The sequence below is a fragment of the Bubalus bubalis genome, chromosome 5 (genome assembly GCF_019923935.1).
Source record: "Bubalus bubalis isolate 160015118507 breed Murrah chromosome 5, NDDB_SH_1, whole genome shotgun sequence".
In the NCBI taxonomy this organism is placed as follows: domain Eukaryota; kingdom Metazoa; phylum Chordata; class Mammalia; order Artiodactyla; family Bovidae; genus Bubalus; species Bubalus bubalis.
The window spans coordinates 86,030,484-86,044,774 of NC_059161.1; the positions used below are offsets into that span (position 1 = coordinate 86,030,484).

At 38.9% G+C, this 14,291-nt stretch overlaps 2 protein-coding genes across 3 annotated transcripts in view; both read right to left on the minus strand.

Moving 5' to 3' along the window:
* LOC102409929 (upstream-binding factor 1-like protein 1) overlaps positions 1 to 14,291 on the minus strand; it is a 90,141-nt gene that overhangs the window by 42,784 nt on the left and 33,066 nt on the right. The window lies entirely within an intron of this gene.
* LOC123465807 (putative tripartite motif-containing protein 49B) lies at positions 2,228 to 5,087 on the minus strand. Its single transcript, XM_045165799.1, has 3 exons — positions 5,067 to 5,087; positions 4,116 to 4,213; positions 2,228 to 3,107 (listed from the first exon to the last, which is right to left on the minus strand). The coding sequence occupies exons 1-3, from the start codon at positions 5,075 to 5,077 to the stop codon at positions 2,725 to 2,727; spliced, it is 492 nt and encodes a 163-aa protein (XP_045021734.1). The 5' UTR covers positions 5,078 to 5,087; the 3' UTR covers positions 2,228 to 2,724.

Here is a 14,291-nt window from a genome sequence, read left to right on the forward strand (position 1 = left end):
CGATGGTGTGATCATTGACCTAGAGCCAGACATCCTGGAATGTGAAGTCAAGTGGGCCTTAGAAAGCATCACTAAGAACAAAGCTAGTGGAGGTGATGGAATTCCAGTTGAGATATTTCAAATCCTGAAAGATGATGCTGTGAAAGTGTTGCACTCAATATACCAGCAAATTTGGAAAACTCAGCAGTGGTCACAGGACTGGAAAAGGTCAGTTTTCATTCCAATCCCAGAGAAAGGCAATGCCAAAGAATGCTCAAACTACCTCACAATTGCACTCATCTCACATGCTAGTAAAGTAATGCTCAAAATTCTCCAAGCTAGGCTTCAGCAATATGTGAACCGTGAACTTCCTGATGTTCAAGCTGGTTTTAGAAAAGGCAGAGAAACCAGAGATCAAATTGCCAGCATCTGCTGGATCATGGAAAAAGCAAGAGACCTCCAGAAAAGCATCTATTTCTGCATTATTGACTATGCCAAAGCCTTTGACTGTGTGGATCACAATAAACTGTGGAAAATTCTGAAAGAGATGGGAATACCAGACCACCTGATCTGCCTCTTGAAAGATTTGTATGCAGGTCAGGAAGCAACAGTTAGAAGTGGACATGAAACAACAGCCTGGTTCCAAATAGGAAAAGGAGTCTGTCAAGGCTGTATATTGTCCCCCTGCTTATTTAACTTATATGCAGAGTACATCATGAGAAACGCTGGGCTGGAAGAAGCACAAGCTGGAATCAAGATTGCCGGGAGAAATATCAATAACCTCAGATATGCAGATGACACCACCCTTATGGCAGAAAGTGAAGAGGAACTCAAAAGCCTCTTGATGAAAGTGAAAGTGGAGAGTGAAAAAGTTGGCTTAAAGCTCAACATTCAGAAAACGAAGATCATGGCATCCGGTCCCATCACCTCATGGGAAATAGATGGGGAAACAGTGGAAACAGTGTCAGACTTTATTTTTCTGGGCTCCAAATCATTGCAGATGGTGATTGCAGCAATGAAATTAAAAGACGCTTACTCCTTGGAAGGAAAGTTATGACCAACCTGGATAGCATATTCAAAAGCAGAGACATTACTTTGCCAACAAATGTTCGTCTAGTCAAGGCTATGGCTTTTCCTGTGGTCATGTATGGATGTGAGAGTTAGACTGTGATGCTTTTGAACTGTGGTGTTGGAGAAGACTCTTGAGAGTCCCTTAGACTGCAAGGAAATCCAACCAGTCCTCCCTAAAGGAGATCAGTCCTTGGTGTTCACTGGAAGGACTGATGTTGAGGCTGAAACTCCAATACTTAGGCCACCTGATGGGAAGAGCTGACTCATTGGAAAAGACCCTGATGCTGGGAAAGATTGAGGGCAGGAGGAGAAGGGGACGACAGAGGATGAGATAGTTGGATGGCATCACGTACTCGATGGACATGGATTTCAGTGGAAACCGGGAGTTGGTGATGGAGAGGGAAACCTCAGGTGCTGAGATTCATGGGGTCGCAAAGAGTCGGACACAGGTGAGCGACTGAACTGAAGTATTCTTTATTACACTCAACAAAAAGTTTTGCTGTTTATTCTGGTAAATTTCAATCTTTAAATTTCAAGATTTCTGTGATTTGATGTCTCTCCTCAATTAAAATTTCTGAACTTTAAAAGGTATGAAATCTTATTTTCTCTATGTCATTCTGTTAAGATATGTATGCATTTATATTTAGTGTGTCTGTGATTTCTTGAGCTTATGAATGTTATAGGTAGCCCATTCAACATTTTTGTTAAATAATATTATTGTTTTTCCTTGTGATGTTGGTTATACTTTATAAGCTTTTTAACAGTGGTGGAGCATATTTTTCATTATGACTTTGTATAGCTATTTATTGAAACAGTTATATTTCAAGCAGGTTGGTTTTGTTACTTGGGATTTATCTGTACATATGGCAGACATAAACCTCCTAAGCTAGATGGGTCAGCCAATATTAGATTGTGAGTTTTACAGAAAAAAAGCACAAGATATGCTGAGTCTACCCAACAGGATGTCCTCATTTAGTCCAATAGCTTTACAAATTACATCATGAAAAAAGAGGTTTTAAAACTGAGGTTTGATGAGGTATATGCATAAAAGAGATAAGAGAATTCCAAATCTTGCTTTAACCCACTAACTGGGTAAACAGAGCCAGGAGTTCTTTGGCATCCAACTACCTTGGAAATTAACAGAGAAGACATAGAATAAAAATTGCACAGTATTCAAAGAGAGTTTTATTTAACATTTTATACAACTTTATACAGTTGACACATGCTTAGTCATTCAGTCATGTCCAACTCTTTGTGACCCCATGGGCTGTAGCGGTCAGACTCCTCTGTCCATGGGATTTTTTCCAGGCAGGAATACTGGAGTGGGTTGCCATCTCCTACTCCGGGGGATCTTCCTGACCAGGGAGTAAACCCAAGTCTGCTGCTTGGCAGGAGGATTCTTTATGGCTGAGCCATCCAGGAAGCCCATGCATTTAACATGTCAACCCTTAAACAAATCAATCAATATGCTTCATAAAGGAAGGCAAAGTTACAGAAAATCAAGCAGACATTAAACTAGTGATGTCAATTATTTACATTTCTGATACCTGTTTTCAGATTTCTACATTGTCCTTGATCAAGAGTGTCCAGAGCATAGAAAAGGTCTGCGAGGAGAGGAAAAGGAGCAGAAGAGGAAACTGCAAATGAGAGAACTATTGGCCACATTCACGAAGCTCACGGCACCACCGTCAAAATCCAGGAACACCCACACCCAACCCAGAGGCTTTTTGACATATTGAGGTGACAGTGGGGAGGTGGTAAAGAAACTGCACTGATTGTTCTCTCTGATACAAAGAAGTAGAAAAACTCCCTCTGAGTCAAGAACCGTTCCCAACAATCATTACAAAATCCAATGGCCCAGTTGCAATAGCCCGCCACATCCACCTCCCAGTAGCATTGATCAGAAGTGAATGACTCGGCTCCCCAGGCAAGAAAATATTTAGATCTTGGTGAAGTGTTGTTGACACCAGGACCATCAGGACCAGCCAGCAGACATCTCAGATCTTCAAACACAGGGACACGAGGAGTGACTCTTTCATTATCCAGTGCAATGTACACTGCAGGAAGAAGGGAAAAAATTATCTTAGCAACTAGTGTTATAAATTCACGATGGACATTGGCTTTGTAGAGTGTCTAGGTTTCCTAACTTGTGGCTAGAATTGGAATCAAGACAGCAAGGCGAGCTTGAGAAATCTTTTGCAGTCCAAGATCTACAGGTCTGTCTCCATAAGATTCAAGCCAGACCAAATGGGAGAAATGATTTGTATCTATGAGACCTACTGCTACCTCTTGGCCATCACTTCTACAATTTCTACATTTGAAATTGTCAATTAATTAAAAAGTTCACTATCAGAAACCAATATACCTCACCCTTCTCCTCAGAAAATGCACAGTAATACCAATAATAGTAATAACTCCTAAACTGTTTTCACTTTTCCTGACAAGATTTTTTACTAAAGCATGCAAAGTTAAAATGAAAGCAAAATGTCTTATTTTTTGAAGTAGTTTCTTTTTGAGAATTTTATGCCAGCATACCTTAAAGCAAAAAGGGATAAATCTAATGAAAGAAATTGTCAGCTTATTTTGCCAATGTTTTGTATAAACTGTGTATAAAATTTCGTTTTATGTTTGTAATAAATTTGACCATATAGAGGATTAATATTTTGTATTTATTACAAAGCATTTTATAAACCAAGTTAAAATTTTCTAAGCATCTCAAAACCAAATATAACATTCATTCTGTAAAACTTGATATGTACTGAATGTACATGCAGAGTTACATGTTACTTTTAAACAGTCAATAATGTACCTCAGCCCGCTACAGACCATCCACTATGTTTTCCTATTGTTTACCCTCTAGATAGCTTACTACCACTCATTATAAATGTTTTTTTTTTTTTCCCAGATGCCATTTAGTTTTACTCCATACATTATTCTCCTATAAGGGTAAGTGTGGATATTAAAATTTCCAGCATAGTCCACAGACTGGACAGTGGGGAAAGGTAACCCATAGGACAGAAACAGAGGCCATTGTATCCCACCCCCACCAGAGGGCTGCCTGTTACCTTGGAATTGGTTGAGCCAGTCTATGAGTCCAGGGATGGGCCATGCACTAAGTTGTCGGACTACAGGCCAGGGCAGGTGCAGCTTCACTGACTCACCCCTGCAAGAAAGGACACTTCATTACTCTTCTGGAGCTCACATTTTCATCACAGTAATTATGGCTGCATGACTCTGAAGAGGCTTCACTTCAATCCTCAAACTTAGGTTCCGGTCCCATGAAAGTAATCCCTCCAACTACAGGATTTATGTTATCAAGATCAAATAATATTCTATCTCATCTATCCCAGGACTAACACAGCAATCATAGCATTAAGTTCAAATCAGTCATGACAGTATCTGGTTTCCTGCAGCCAATCTCAGGGCTATGGAAAATGACTTGAAATGAAGGACATTCAAGAGGGGCACTCTGACTTTTAATCCACTCACATCACCACAGAAATGCTCAGTGTCTGTACAACCACAGCTAGTGGTTGAGGAGCTTGGCTTGGGTAGCAATTTCAATTCCTGGGACTCAGTTTTCCTGAGGGCATCATAGAGTCTTTCGTTTTCACCTCCCCATGTGCTGCACATGGAAACTCTGCACCCAGATGATCCTCTGTTGGCCCATTCTCTCTCTGATTCTGTTAGGTTTCTATCAACCCTTATTTCCTGCACATAATCCTTTCATGACTTTGGGTACATTCCCTCTGTGTTGTTGTTTTTTTTTTCTAAAACTTAAAATCAGCAATGGTAGCTGTCCTTATGTGATCTTTGCACAAAATCCTGCAAGTAATTCCCTTACCCAGCTCCACCTCGGGTAAAACAACATGCAAAACTCTATCTTTGGAGAAAGAGAAATCTAAATATATCCTGAAAGAGGTTATAGTGTCCTGATAACTCATGCTCCCATTTCAGTGCCAACTGACTAATCACAGTTACAATTATCAAACTTGAAAACGTGGTGGCAAGCTTACCTTTTCCACATGTATTCATAATGCTGTAAAGAGAGAAACAGAAAAAATGTCTTAGTGTATTTCACAGCATTCAGAGCAGAGACATAGTTTCTTGTTTCCAAGGGTAAGTGAATCCACATTTCAGCACAGTATCATGCACACAGAAACAGAAAAGGAAATGAGTTGCAGGGATTCCCAGTTTTTCATTATTGCCAGGTCCATATGCCAACTGGTACATCTTCAAGCATGCTGCTCTGTGGCAGTTTTTCAGAAATTGAATATTAGGAGTATTTAAGAAGGATTCTCTAGGATTTCTTTTACCTACTTTCCCATGAAGCTTTGCAATTCTTGGGTATGGCAAGAATGGTCCTTTGTCATTAGCATTTCCCAGACAGATAAAACTCTGAACACAGCAATAGAAAGCATGATTTAAAACACATGATGAAAGACAAAGGAGAGGTGGGTATTATCCAGGGAACACCATGACTCTCCATGCCTCGGTCCTTACCTCGATCAGCTCCATGTCTGGCTTATGGCACAATTCCTTGAGCTCCTCATATATCTGCCTTAAAAGTTTCTGCTTTAGGTCCATATTGTATTGACTTTCTTTGACTTGAAAAATCTCCTTGCTTTCCTCTATTTTATCTAAATGATGTTTCTCTCCATAGTAGACTACGTGAAACACCTTCCAATATTGAGTTTGGTTCATCTTCTTCCACATGGTCATATAACTCTAGAGTGACAATTAAAAAATCAGGTCTCATATTCCCACTGATTTCATCCTTAAGTGTTATCTACTTTTTTTCTTCCACATTTAGAAGTTCGGTACATTCATTAAACACAAAAATTTTAGAAAGTTTTTGTGTTGTTGTTCTCAGTGCTTTTTATTTCACTGAAACTAAAGTCAATGTTTTAACTCCAAACACTGCCTCAAATAGCCACTTCTGTGATTTAATAATAATGTTATAAAGTGCTGCACTCATTATGCCAGCAAATTTGGAAAACTCAGCAGTGGCCACAGGACTGGAAAAGGTTAGTTTTCATTCTAATCCCAAAGAAAGGCAATGCCAGAGAATGTTCAAATTACCACACAATAGCACTCATCTCACATGCTAGCAAAGTAATCCTCAAAACTCTGCAAGTTAGACTTCAACTGTATGTGAACTGAGAACTTCCAGATATTCAAACTGGATTTAGAAAAGGCAGAGGAACCAGATATCAAATTGCAAACATCCATTGGATCATAGAAAAAGCAAAAGAATCCCATTATCTTCTTTTGCTTCATTGACTATGCTAAAGCCTTTGACTGTGGGGATCACATCAAACTGTGGAACATTCTTAAAGAGATGGGAATATCAGACCATCTTACCTGCCTCCTGAGAAACCTGTATGCAGGTCAAGAAGCAACAGTTAGAACTAGACATGGAACAACAGACTGGTTCCAAATTGCGAAAGGAGTACATCAAGGCTGTATATTATCACCCTGCTCTTTTAACTTGTATGCAGAGTACATCATGCCAAATGCCAAGCTGGATGAAGCACAAACTGGAATCAAGATTGCAAGAGAAATATCAGTAACCTCAGATATCCAGATGACACCACTCTTATGGCAGAAAGCAAAGTGAACTAAAGAACCTCTTGATGAAGGTGAAAGAGGAGAATGAAAAAGCTGGCTTCAAACCCAACATCACAAAAACTAACATTATAGCATCCAGCCCCATCACTTCATGGCAAAAGGATGGGGAAACAATGGAAACAGTGACAGACTTTACTTTCTTGCACTCCAAAATCACTGCAGATGGTGACATTAAAAAATGTTTTCTCCTTGGAAGAAAAGCTATAAAAACCTAGACACCAAATAAAAAATAGAGGCATTAATTTGCCAACAAAGGTCACATATTCAAAGCAATGATTTTTCCAGTAGTCATGTATAGATATGAGAATTAGACCATAAAGAAAGCTGAGCACCAAAGAATGGATGCTTTGAACTGTGGTGTTGGAGAAGACTATTGAGAGTCCCTTGGACGGCAAGGAGATCCAACCAGTCCATCCTAAAGGAAATCAGTCCTCAATAATCATTGGAAGAACTGATGCTGAAGCTGAAGCTCCAGTACTTTGTCCACCTGATAGGAAGAGCTGACTCATTGGAAAAGACCCTGATGCTGGGAAAGATTGAAGGCAGGAGAAGAAGAAGAAGACAGAGGATGAGATGGTTGGATGGCATCACTGACTCGATGGACATTAGTCTGAGTGAACTGCGGGAGTTGGTGATGGACAGGGAGGCCTGGCGTGCTGCAATTCATGGGGTCGCAAAGAGTCCGACACGACTGAGCAACTGAACTGAACTGAACTGAGCTGATGTATGGATGTGAGAGTTGGAGTATAAAGAAAGCTGAGTGCAGAAGAATTGAATCTTTTGAACTATGGTGTTGGAAAAGACTCTTGAGAGTCCATTAGACCACAAGGAGATGCAATCAGTCCCTGTTGAGTGTTCACTGAGAGAACTGATGCTGAATCTGAAACTCCCATACTTTGGCCACCTGATGCAAAGAGCTGACTCATTTGAAAAGACCCTGATCTTGGGAAAGATTGAAGGCAGGAGAAGAAGGGGACAACAGAGGATGGAATGGTTGGATGGCATCACTGACTCAATGGGCTTGAGTTTGAGTAAACTCCAGGAGTTGGTGATGGATAGGGAGGCCTGGCGTGCTGCAGTCCATGGGGTAACAAAGAGTCAGACATGAGTGAACAGCTGAACTGAGCTGAACTTAAGTGAACTGAAGGTTAATTATTCTTCAAAACCAAAGTGTCATAGAAAAGAGTTCAGATTTATGGTTTCCAAAGGTGGAAGAAGATCGATCAAGAGAGGGGAAATTGGATGAAGGTGGTCAAAATGTACAAACTTCCAGTTATAAGATAGAGAAGTACTAGTGGTATAATGTACAATATGACAAAGTAATTAATACTTCTGTATGTTACATATGAAAAAATTTAATACAGTAAATCTGAGTTCTTATCGCAATGAATTTTTTTTCTATTTCTTTAATTTTGTATCATATGAGATAGGAAATATTCAATAAATTTTATTGTGGTAGTCATTTCACTATGTATGTAGTAAAATCATTTACACCTTAATCAAATACACCTTAAACTTATATAGAGATGTGTGTCAATCATAGCTCAATAAAACTGGAGGGGAAAAAAAAGGAAAAGGTTATCACAAGGATTGAGTTTAGGTGGACAGTGTTCTACTAATTCAACCTGAAGAAAGTTATGTAAAAAAAATACAGAAGGAAACAGATGATACTTTGAAAATTTATACTATGAGTTAACGGGCAAGATTATTCATATCTGCAGATTAATGTATTCACTCTCTATAGGAACTGGAAAGATAGTATATAGATAAGGAACAATAAAGACACTTGACCTCAGCTGTCTAATCATTCCTGGATACTCAGTTTTGTGGGTCAGAAACTTGCTAGCCGTTCTCGGATGTACAAGTGCTCTGCTAGCTCTTAAGAGAGCAGCATGGTCCTGTGGCCTGACTGTCGACAGAGAAAATGCCACGGCTTCATTTGAAAAAGGACCCAACTGCTGTCCAGTCTCAAAGTGACTTTGTTTCCATTATGATTGGTAAAAAGAGATATTTCATTATTATTTTCATTTGCATTTTACTATAAGTAAGTCTGAGAAAATTTTTGTTTGGTTACTGTTCATTTGAATTTATTCTTCTGTCATTTGTCTATTCTAAACAAGTCCTTGCCTATTTTTATGGTTATTCATCTGCATGCTATGAAATGTAAGAGCTGAATACATAGTATAAGTATTAATGCTATATCTTTTATGTGCCCTGAAGTTGTCTCCCAACTATATACTTGACCTCACTCCTGGGATCTTTATTGAAATAATTTTCAATTTTTCTTTAATCAGACTTAAATATCTACTTTTCCTCCTTGGATTCTAGACATTATTATGAGTCTTCAGACTCATAGAATATTCAAATATTCTGCTAACATTTTTCCTAGGATTATGATGACTTTCCTATAATTCACTTATAATAATTTTATTAATTTTTAACCTTTGTGTGCATGTATGTGTGTACTTGTGTATAACAATAGGAGAGATATCCAATTCTCTTTTCTTTCATGAGGAAAGACAATTTAACAGCACTATTGATATAAAAAAATTTATCATTTCACAGTGAACAGAGATATTATCTTTACCTTATACATACATATACGTATATATGCACATATACTCACAAACTATACTCACAAAATAGACTACTCTGTAATCTATTACTTTATTTTCTGTTTTACTAATTTACACAGGCTAAACCAATATTATCTTCTTGGATACTTTTCTTTCAAAAGAATTCTAAATCACTTTAATAGTAGGCCTTCTAGTAAAATTTATTGTAATTCATATATTAACAAGAAGTACTGACACTTTTTTGCTATCGTGTTACCAAGAACATGGTAAATCTTTCCTCTAGTCAACATATTGATTAGTTTCTTTTAGAAATGCTTTATGGATCTCTTGATATAATATTATACTGGTCTTCTTAAAGTTATTTCTAATTATTTTATAGTTTTTGTTGCCATTTTGAATAGGTTAACTTTATTTTCATTTATAGCTGGTTATGTAAAACAAAGAAAAATCTATTAATTTTGTGTATTCATAATGTACACAGCCACTTTGAACATTTCCCTTAAGAGGAACAGCAGACTTAGATTTCTTAGGTTTCAATTTTTATCAAAAATATGGATAGTTTTGCTCTTTTCCATTGAGAGTACTGATTATTTACTGTTCTTTTCTTATTGCATGTGCTAGAATGTATTGTTTAAAGCTAATAATAATAGTCAGAATGGGCTTCTCATTGCTTACAAGTGAAAACTATTCTATCCTAAGACAGGACATCCTAAGAAAGTTTCTTTTGTTTCTTAATTTAGTCAGGGTTTATTAAGAATATCTGCTAAATTTTATCAAGTAACTTTAAACATCTATGGCTGTCATAAAATGTGTTAAAGATTCTGATTTTTTACTCTCATATTCCTGGAATCCTACCTGAGGATCTCACTGCTAAATTCCAATTAATAATATTTTATTTGCATTCATAATTTAAACTGTCATCGAACTATGTTTTCCTTCTTTGTACACTCGTTGTCATGTTTTGTTATTAATATTGTATTGTCTCTCTATAATGAGTTTAGGAGTTTTCTCCCATTTTCTTATGGTCTATAATTTAAGCTAAATCTATCTCTTTTCTAAATATTGGATAAAGTTCATCTTTGAAACTCTCTGATCACAGTTCTTTGTTTAGTCATATTTTTTAAATCACCTTTCCAACCTATTTTACAATAATTAGTATCCTAATTTTTCTGTTTATTTATGTCATTGTTGCTAATTTATCTTTTTCCTGGGAAACTATCTACATAATCTGGAATTTTAGGTTAGAGTATTAACTTGTAATTATTTAAATCCCATTTGTATCTGGATTACATCTCCATTTTTATCCTAATATATATTTACTTCCTCTTTTGCTTAATTAAGATCATAATCTAAATTATTGATCTTTAAAAACTTAGTTTTTAAGTTTATCTTTTTATTTGTTTATAATTTTCTACTTCATTTCTTCATATTCTACTTTTATGCATTCTTTCCTTTTTTCTCCAAAGAATATTGCTTAATATACAATGTGATATTCCTACACTCCTGGTGGGAATGTAAGCTGGTACAGCTGCCATGGAAAACAGTATGGAGGTTCCTCAGAAAACTAAACATATGATCCAGAAATCTCACTCTTGGGAATACACCCAAACAAAGCTATCATTTGAAAAGATACATATGTACAAAATGGGATCTACTTCATGAAAGAATATTTAGAAAATCGGGGAAAGGAACAAGAGAAAAACAAGACTCAGGGTGGAGAGGAAATAATTAATAGAATAGGAACCCTGGTTATTCTACTTTATAAACACACAATCATAATGTTCCATTAAATCACAGGGAGATCAGAGACAGTCAGGTATCATCCTGTAGCCTCACACGATGTTTCAGGGCTGTATTTTCCTCAGACAAAAAGTCACCAAATAAACTGTCACAGAACTTGACAATTCATGGAGACCTAAGGCAACCGAAAGCTCCAGATGGAAGAGAAGGAGGAAGGAAGGAGACTACATATGAGGGGTCCTCTGGGAACACCAGAAGCTCACAGCTCCATTGTCAGAATCCAGAAACACTCCAATCCTACGCAGAGGCCTTTTCACACACTGAACTATTGGGAGACAGCATGGGATCCCTTAGATAACTTGATTTAAACAGGAAAAGAGTTTAGGAATTCAGAGAAAGCATGGGCAACAAGGACCAGAAAATATTCAAGATTAAAATTCTGAAGTTTCTAATAGAAGAAGACAACATTGGTTAAAATACTAAAATATGTATTTATTTGTTGCTTCACCATACATGAACTGGGAATAAAACTCCAGTCTTATAGGATCTAATTTAAGATTAGATTTAGTGCTTCCAAAATAACTGGCTCACAGTTCATTTACACCCACATTAAATGTCAAGTGGATTTCTTTCCTCTAGGAAAATCTAAATGTATCTTCTGGTTGAAAAAACTCAGGGACAAAAGCAGGAAGCACTGCTCACTGATTGCCAGACAGCTTCTCCCTTTTATTCTAGAAATGGGACTGAAGCCAGGAGTCTAGCAACTCAGCCCCAGAGATACTTCTGCCTCTTTGTCTGTGGGACCCGGCTGGTCCACGTCATTAGACCTTCCTTCTCAGAAGCTGCCCAGCCTGCACTTCTGATCCCTTCACTGTAGGAGGACAGGTGCGGGGCAGCAGCAGGAGGAAAGCAGGGGTCAGGGACTCACCTCTCAGGATTCTCAGGCTGCCATTTCCTCCTCCAGGAGATCTTCCCATCCCAGGGATCAAACCCAGATCTCCCTCATTTCAGGCAGATCCTTTACCCTCTGAGCCACCGAGGAAGCCCGGGCTTGGCTCTTAAATACTCCCATGAAATAAAATGACTTTACTTTCAGGTGGCGACTCCTGTTTTAGTGGACAGTTTCCATCTAATCCCTGGAACTCAGGTGAGCAGGGACAAGACACTGTGGGTTGGTAAAAGGTCTTGGAAGAGCAGGTCAAATGACAAAATTGAACAAACTAAAACGTGACAAATACGCTTTATTCAGTGATTTTTACAGAAGATTGTAGCCAGAAGGGTGTCTTCTCAGGTCGTTTTGAGGAACTGTTTGAAAGTTATAAGAGGAGCCAGTGTACCCAAGGTCATGGGCTTAAAAAACATTCAAAAAGCATCAAAAGATTACAGTGGATGATAACCTTGATACATCTCAAATTAATGATTTTCATGCTTTTAAACAATTGTTATTTATTTCTTTTTATAATCTTATTTATTTGTTTCCTTATGTCTGGCTGTGTTGGGTCTTCCTTGCTGAGCACAGCCTTTTCTAGTTGTGGTGAGCAGGGGCTACTCTTGAGTTGAAATGTGTTGACTTTTCCTTTTGGTGGCATCTCTCATCACAGATCGTGGGATCGGGGTGTGGGCATCAGTGGTCATGGCCCCCCAGGCTCTAGTCGGGTGCTCAGTAGTTGTGGTGCTTGGGCTTAGTTGCTCTACAGTCCGTGGGTCTTCCTAGACAGGGATCCAACCTGTATCCCTGGCTCTGACCAGTGAATTCTTAACCACAGGACAACCAGGGAAGTTCCTTTTCATGCTTTTCTCTATGAAAAGAGGCAAGAGTCTGGGCTTATTGAAGTCATGTTTATGATATGCATCTTAACTCCCTCAGGACACCGTCCTGTTTTCCTCTCCTTGAATTCCCCTCAGGGCACACTGTCTTGTGGGGGCTGCAGTGGATAACAGCCTTTTACTGCAACATCCTTCGTTTACTGAAATGACAAGTGAAATATTTATCCCCAAGCAAAAGCTTAGGAGAAGACTGGAAGTGAACTGAGTTGTTGTTCAGTTGCTCTGTCGTGTGCGTCTCTTTGTGACCCCATGGAATGCAGCACGCCAGGGTTCCCCGTCCTTCACCATCTCCCACAGTTTGGTCAAATTCATGTCCATTGAGTTGGTGATGCCATCCAACCATCTCATCCTTTATGGACCCGTTCTCCTCCTGCCCTCAATCTTTCCCAGGATCAGGGTTTTTTTCTTTTCTTTTTATTATCATAATGGTATACATATTTAACAGTGTTTATGATTAGTTATTACAATTTTTAAATTAACTAATTTATTTTTATTGGAGGCTAATTACTTTACAATGTTGTAGTGGTGTTTGCCATACATTGATGTGAATCAGCCATGGTATACAGACATCAGGGTCTTTTATGAGTCAGCTCTTCCAATCAGGTGGACAAACTACTGGAGTTTCAGCTTCAGCATCAGTGCTTGCAATATTCAGGGTTGACTTCCTTTAGGATTGACTGGTTTGATCTCTTTGCATTCCAAGGGACTCTTGAGAGTCTTCACAATACCATAGTTTGAAAGCATCGGTTCTTCAGTGCTCAACCTTCTTTTTGATCCAACTCTCACATCCATAGATGACTACTGGAAAAACCACACTTTGACTAGAGAAAAGCCTGCACACCCCTGTGCTGTAAGAAGCTCATGATCTCTGCAATAGCCCCAGACAGTATCACGAAGGTCCTGAATATGGTGCAGCTGGACTGTATCCAGGAGGTGCAAGTGACCTGGATCTGGTATCTCTCCATCCTGGCCACGTTTGCTCCTCTTCTGGGTCAGATGAGCTATGTGTAGAGACCCCGTCTCTCCCGCATTCACTGTCCGCCCATGAGGAGCAGCAGCAGGAAGTTGTCCGATTTCCCCCTCAGTTTCCAAGTGGCACCGTCTCCAGTCTCTCTATCTGGACTCTCCCTCCTTGTCTGAACCTGCCTGGACCAGACGCTCAGGTGCGGGTGGACCGCTGCCTGGGAAACAGTGAACACAACACTGGCATGTCAAGCACACGGGGTCCTTTGTGTTTCTATCCTGAGCTGTGGAATCACTTCACCTCGGAAATCAAGGGGGAGGAGCTGACAACACACTAGAAATCTCTGGATGGGGCGGTTTGGATCCAGTGAGGGCGGGCATGGGTTCTTCCTTAGGAAGGGAAAGCTATGTCAGATGACTAAGAAAATAGGTAAGTGAAGAGGGCATTACAGAACGGACACCACCTCAGACCCAAGCAATTTGCAAGAAAAGTCCTGAGGAATT

Excerpts from the sequence above, each read along its gene's own strand:
- LOC123465807 (XM_045165799.1), bottom strand. Across the intron at positions 3,108-4,115 it reads CTGGCTCAACCAATTCCAAG|TGTACATTGCACTGGATAAT; the intron begins GTAACAGGCAGC and ends TTCTTCCTGCAG.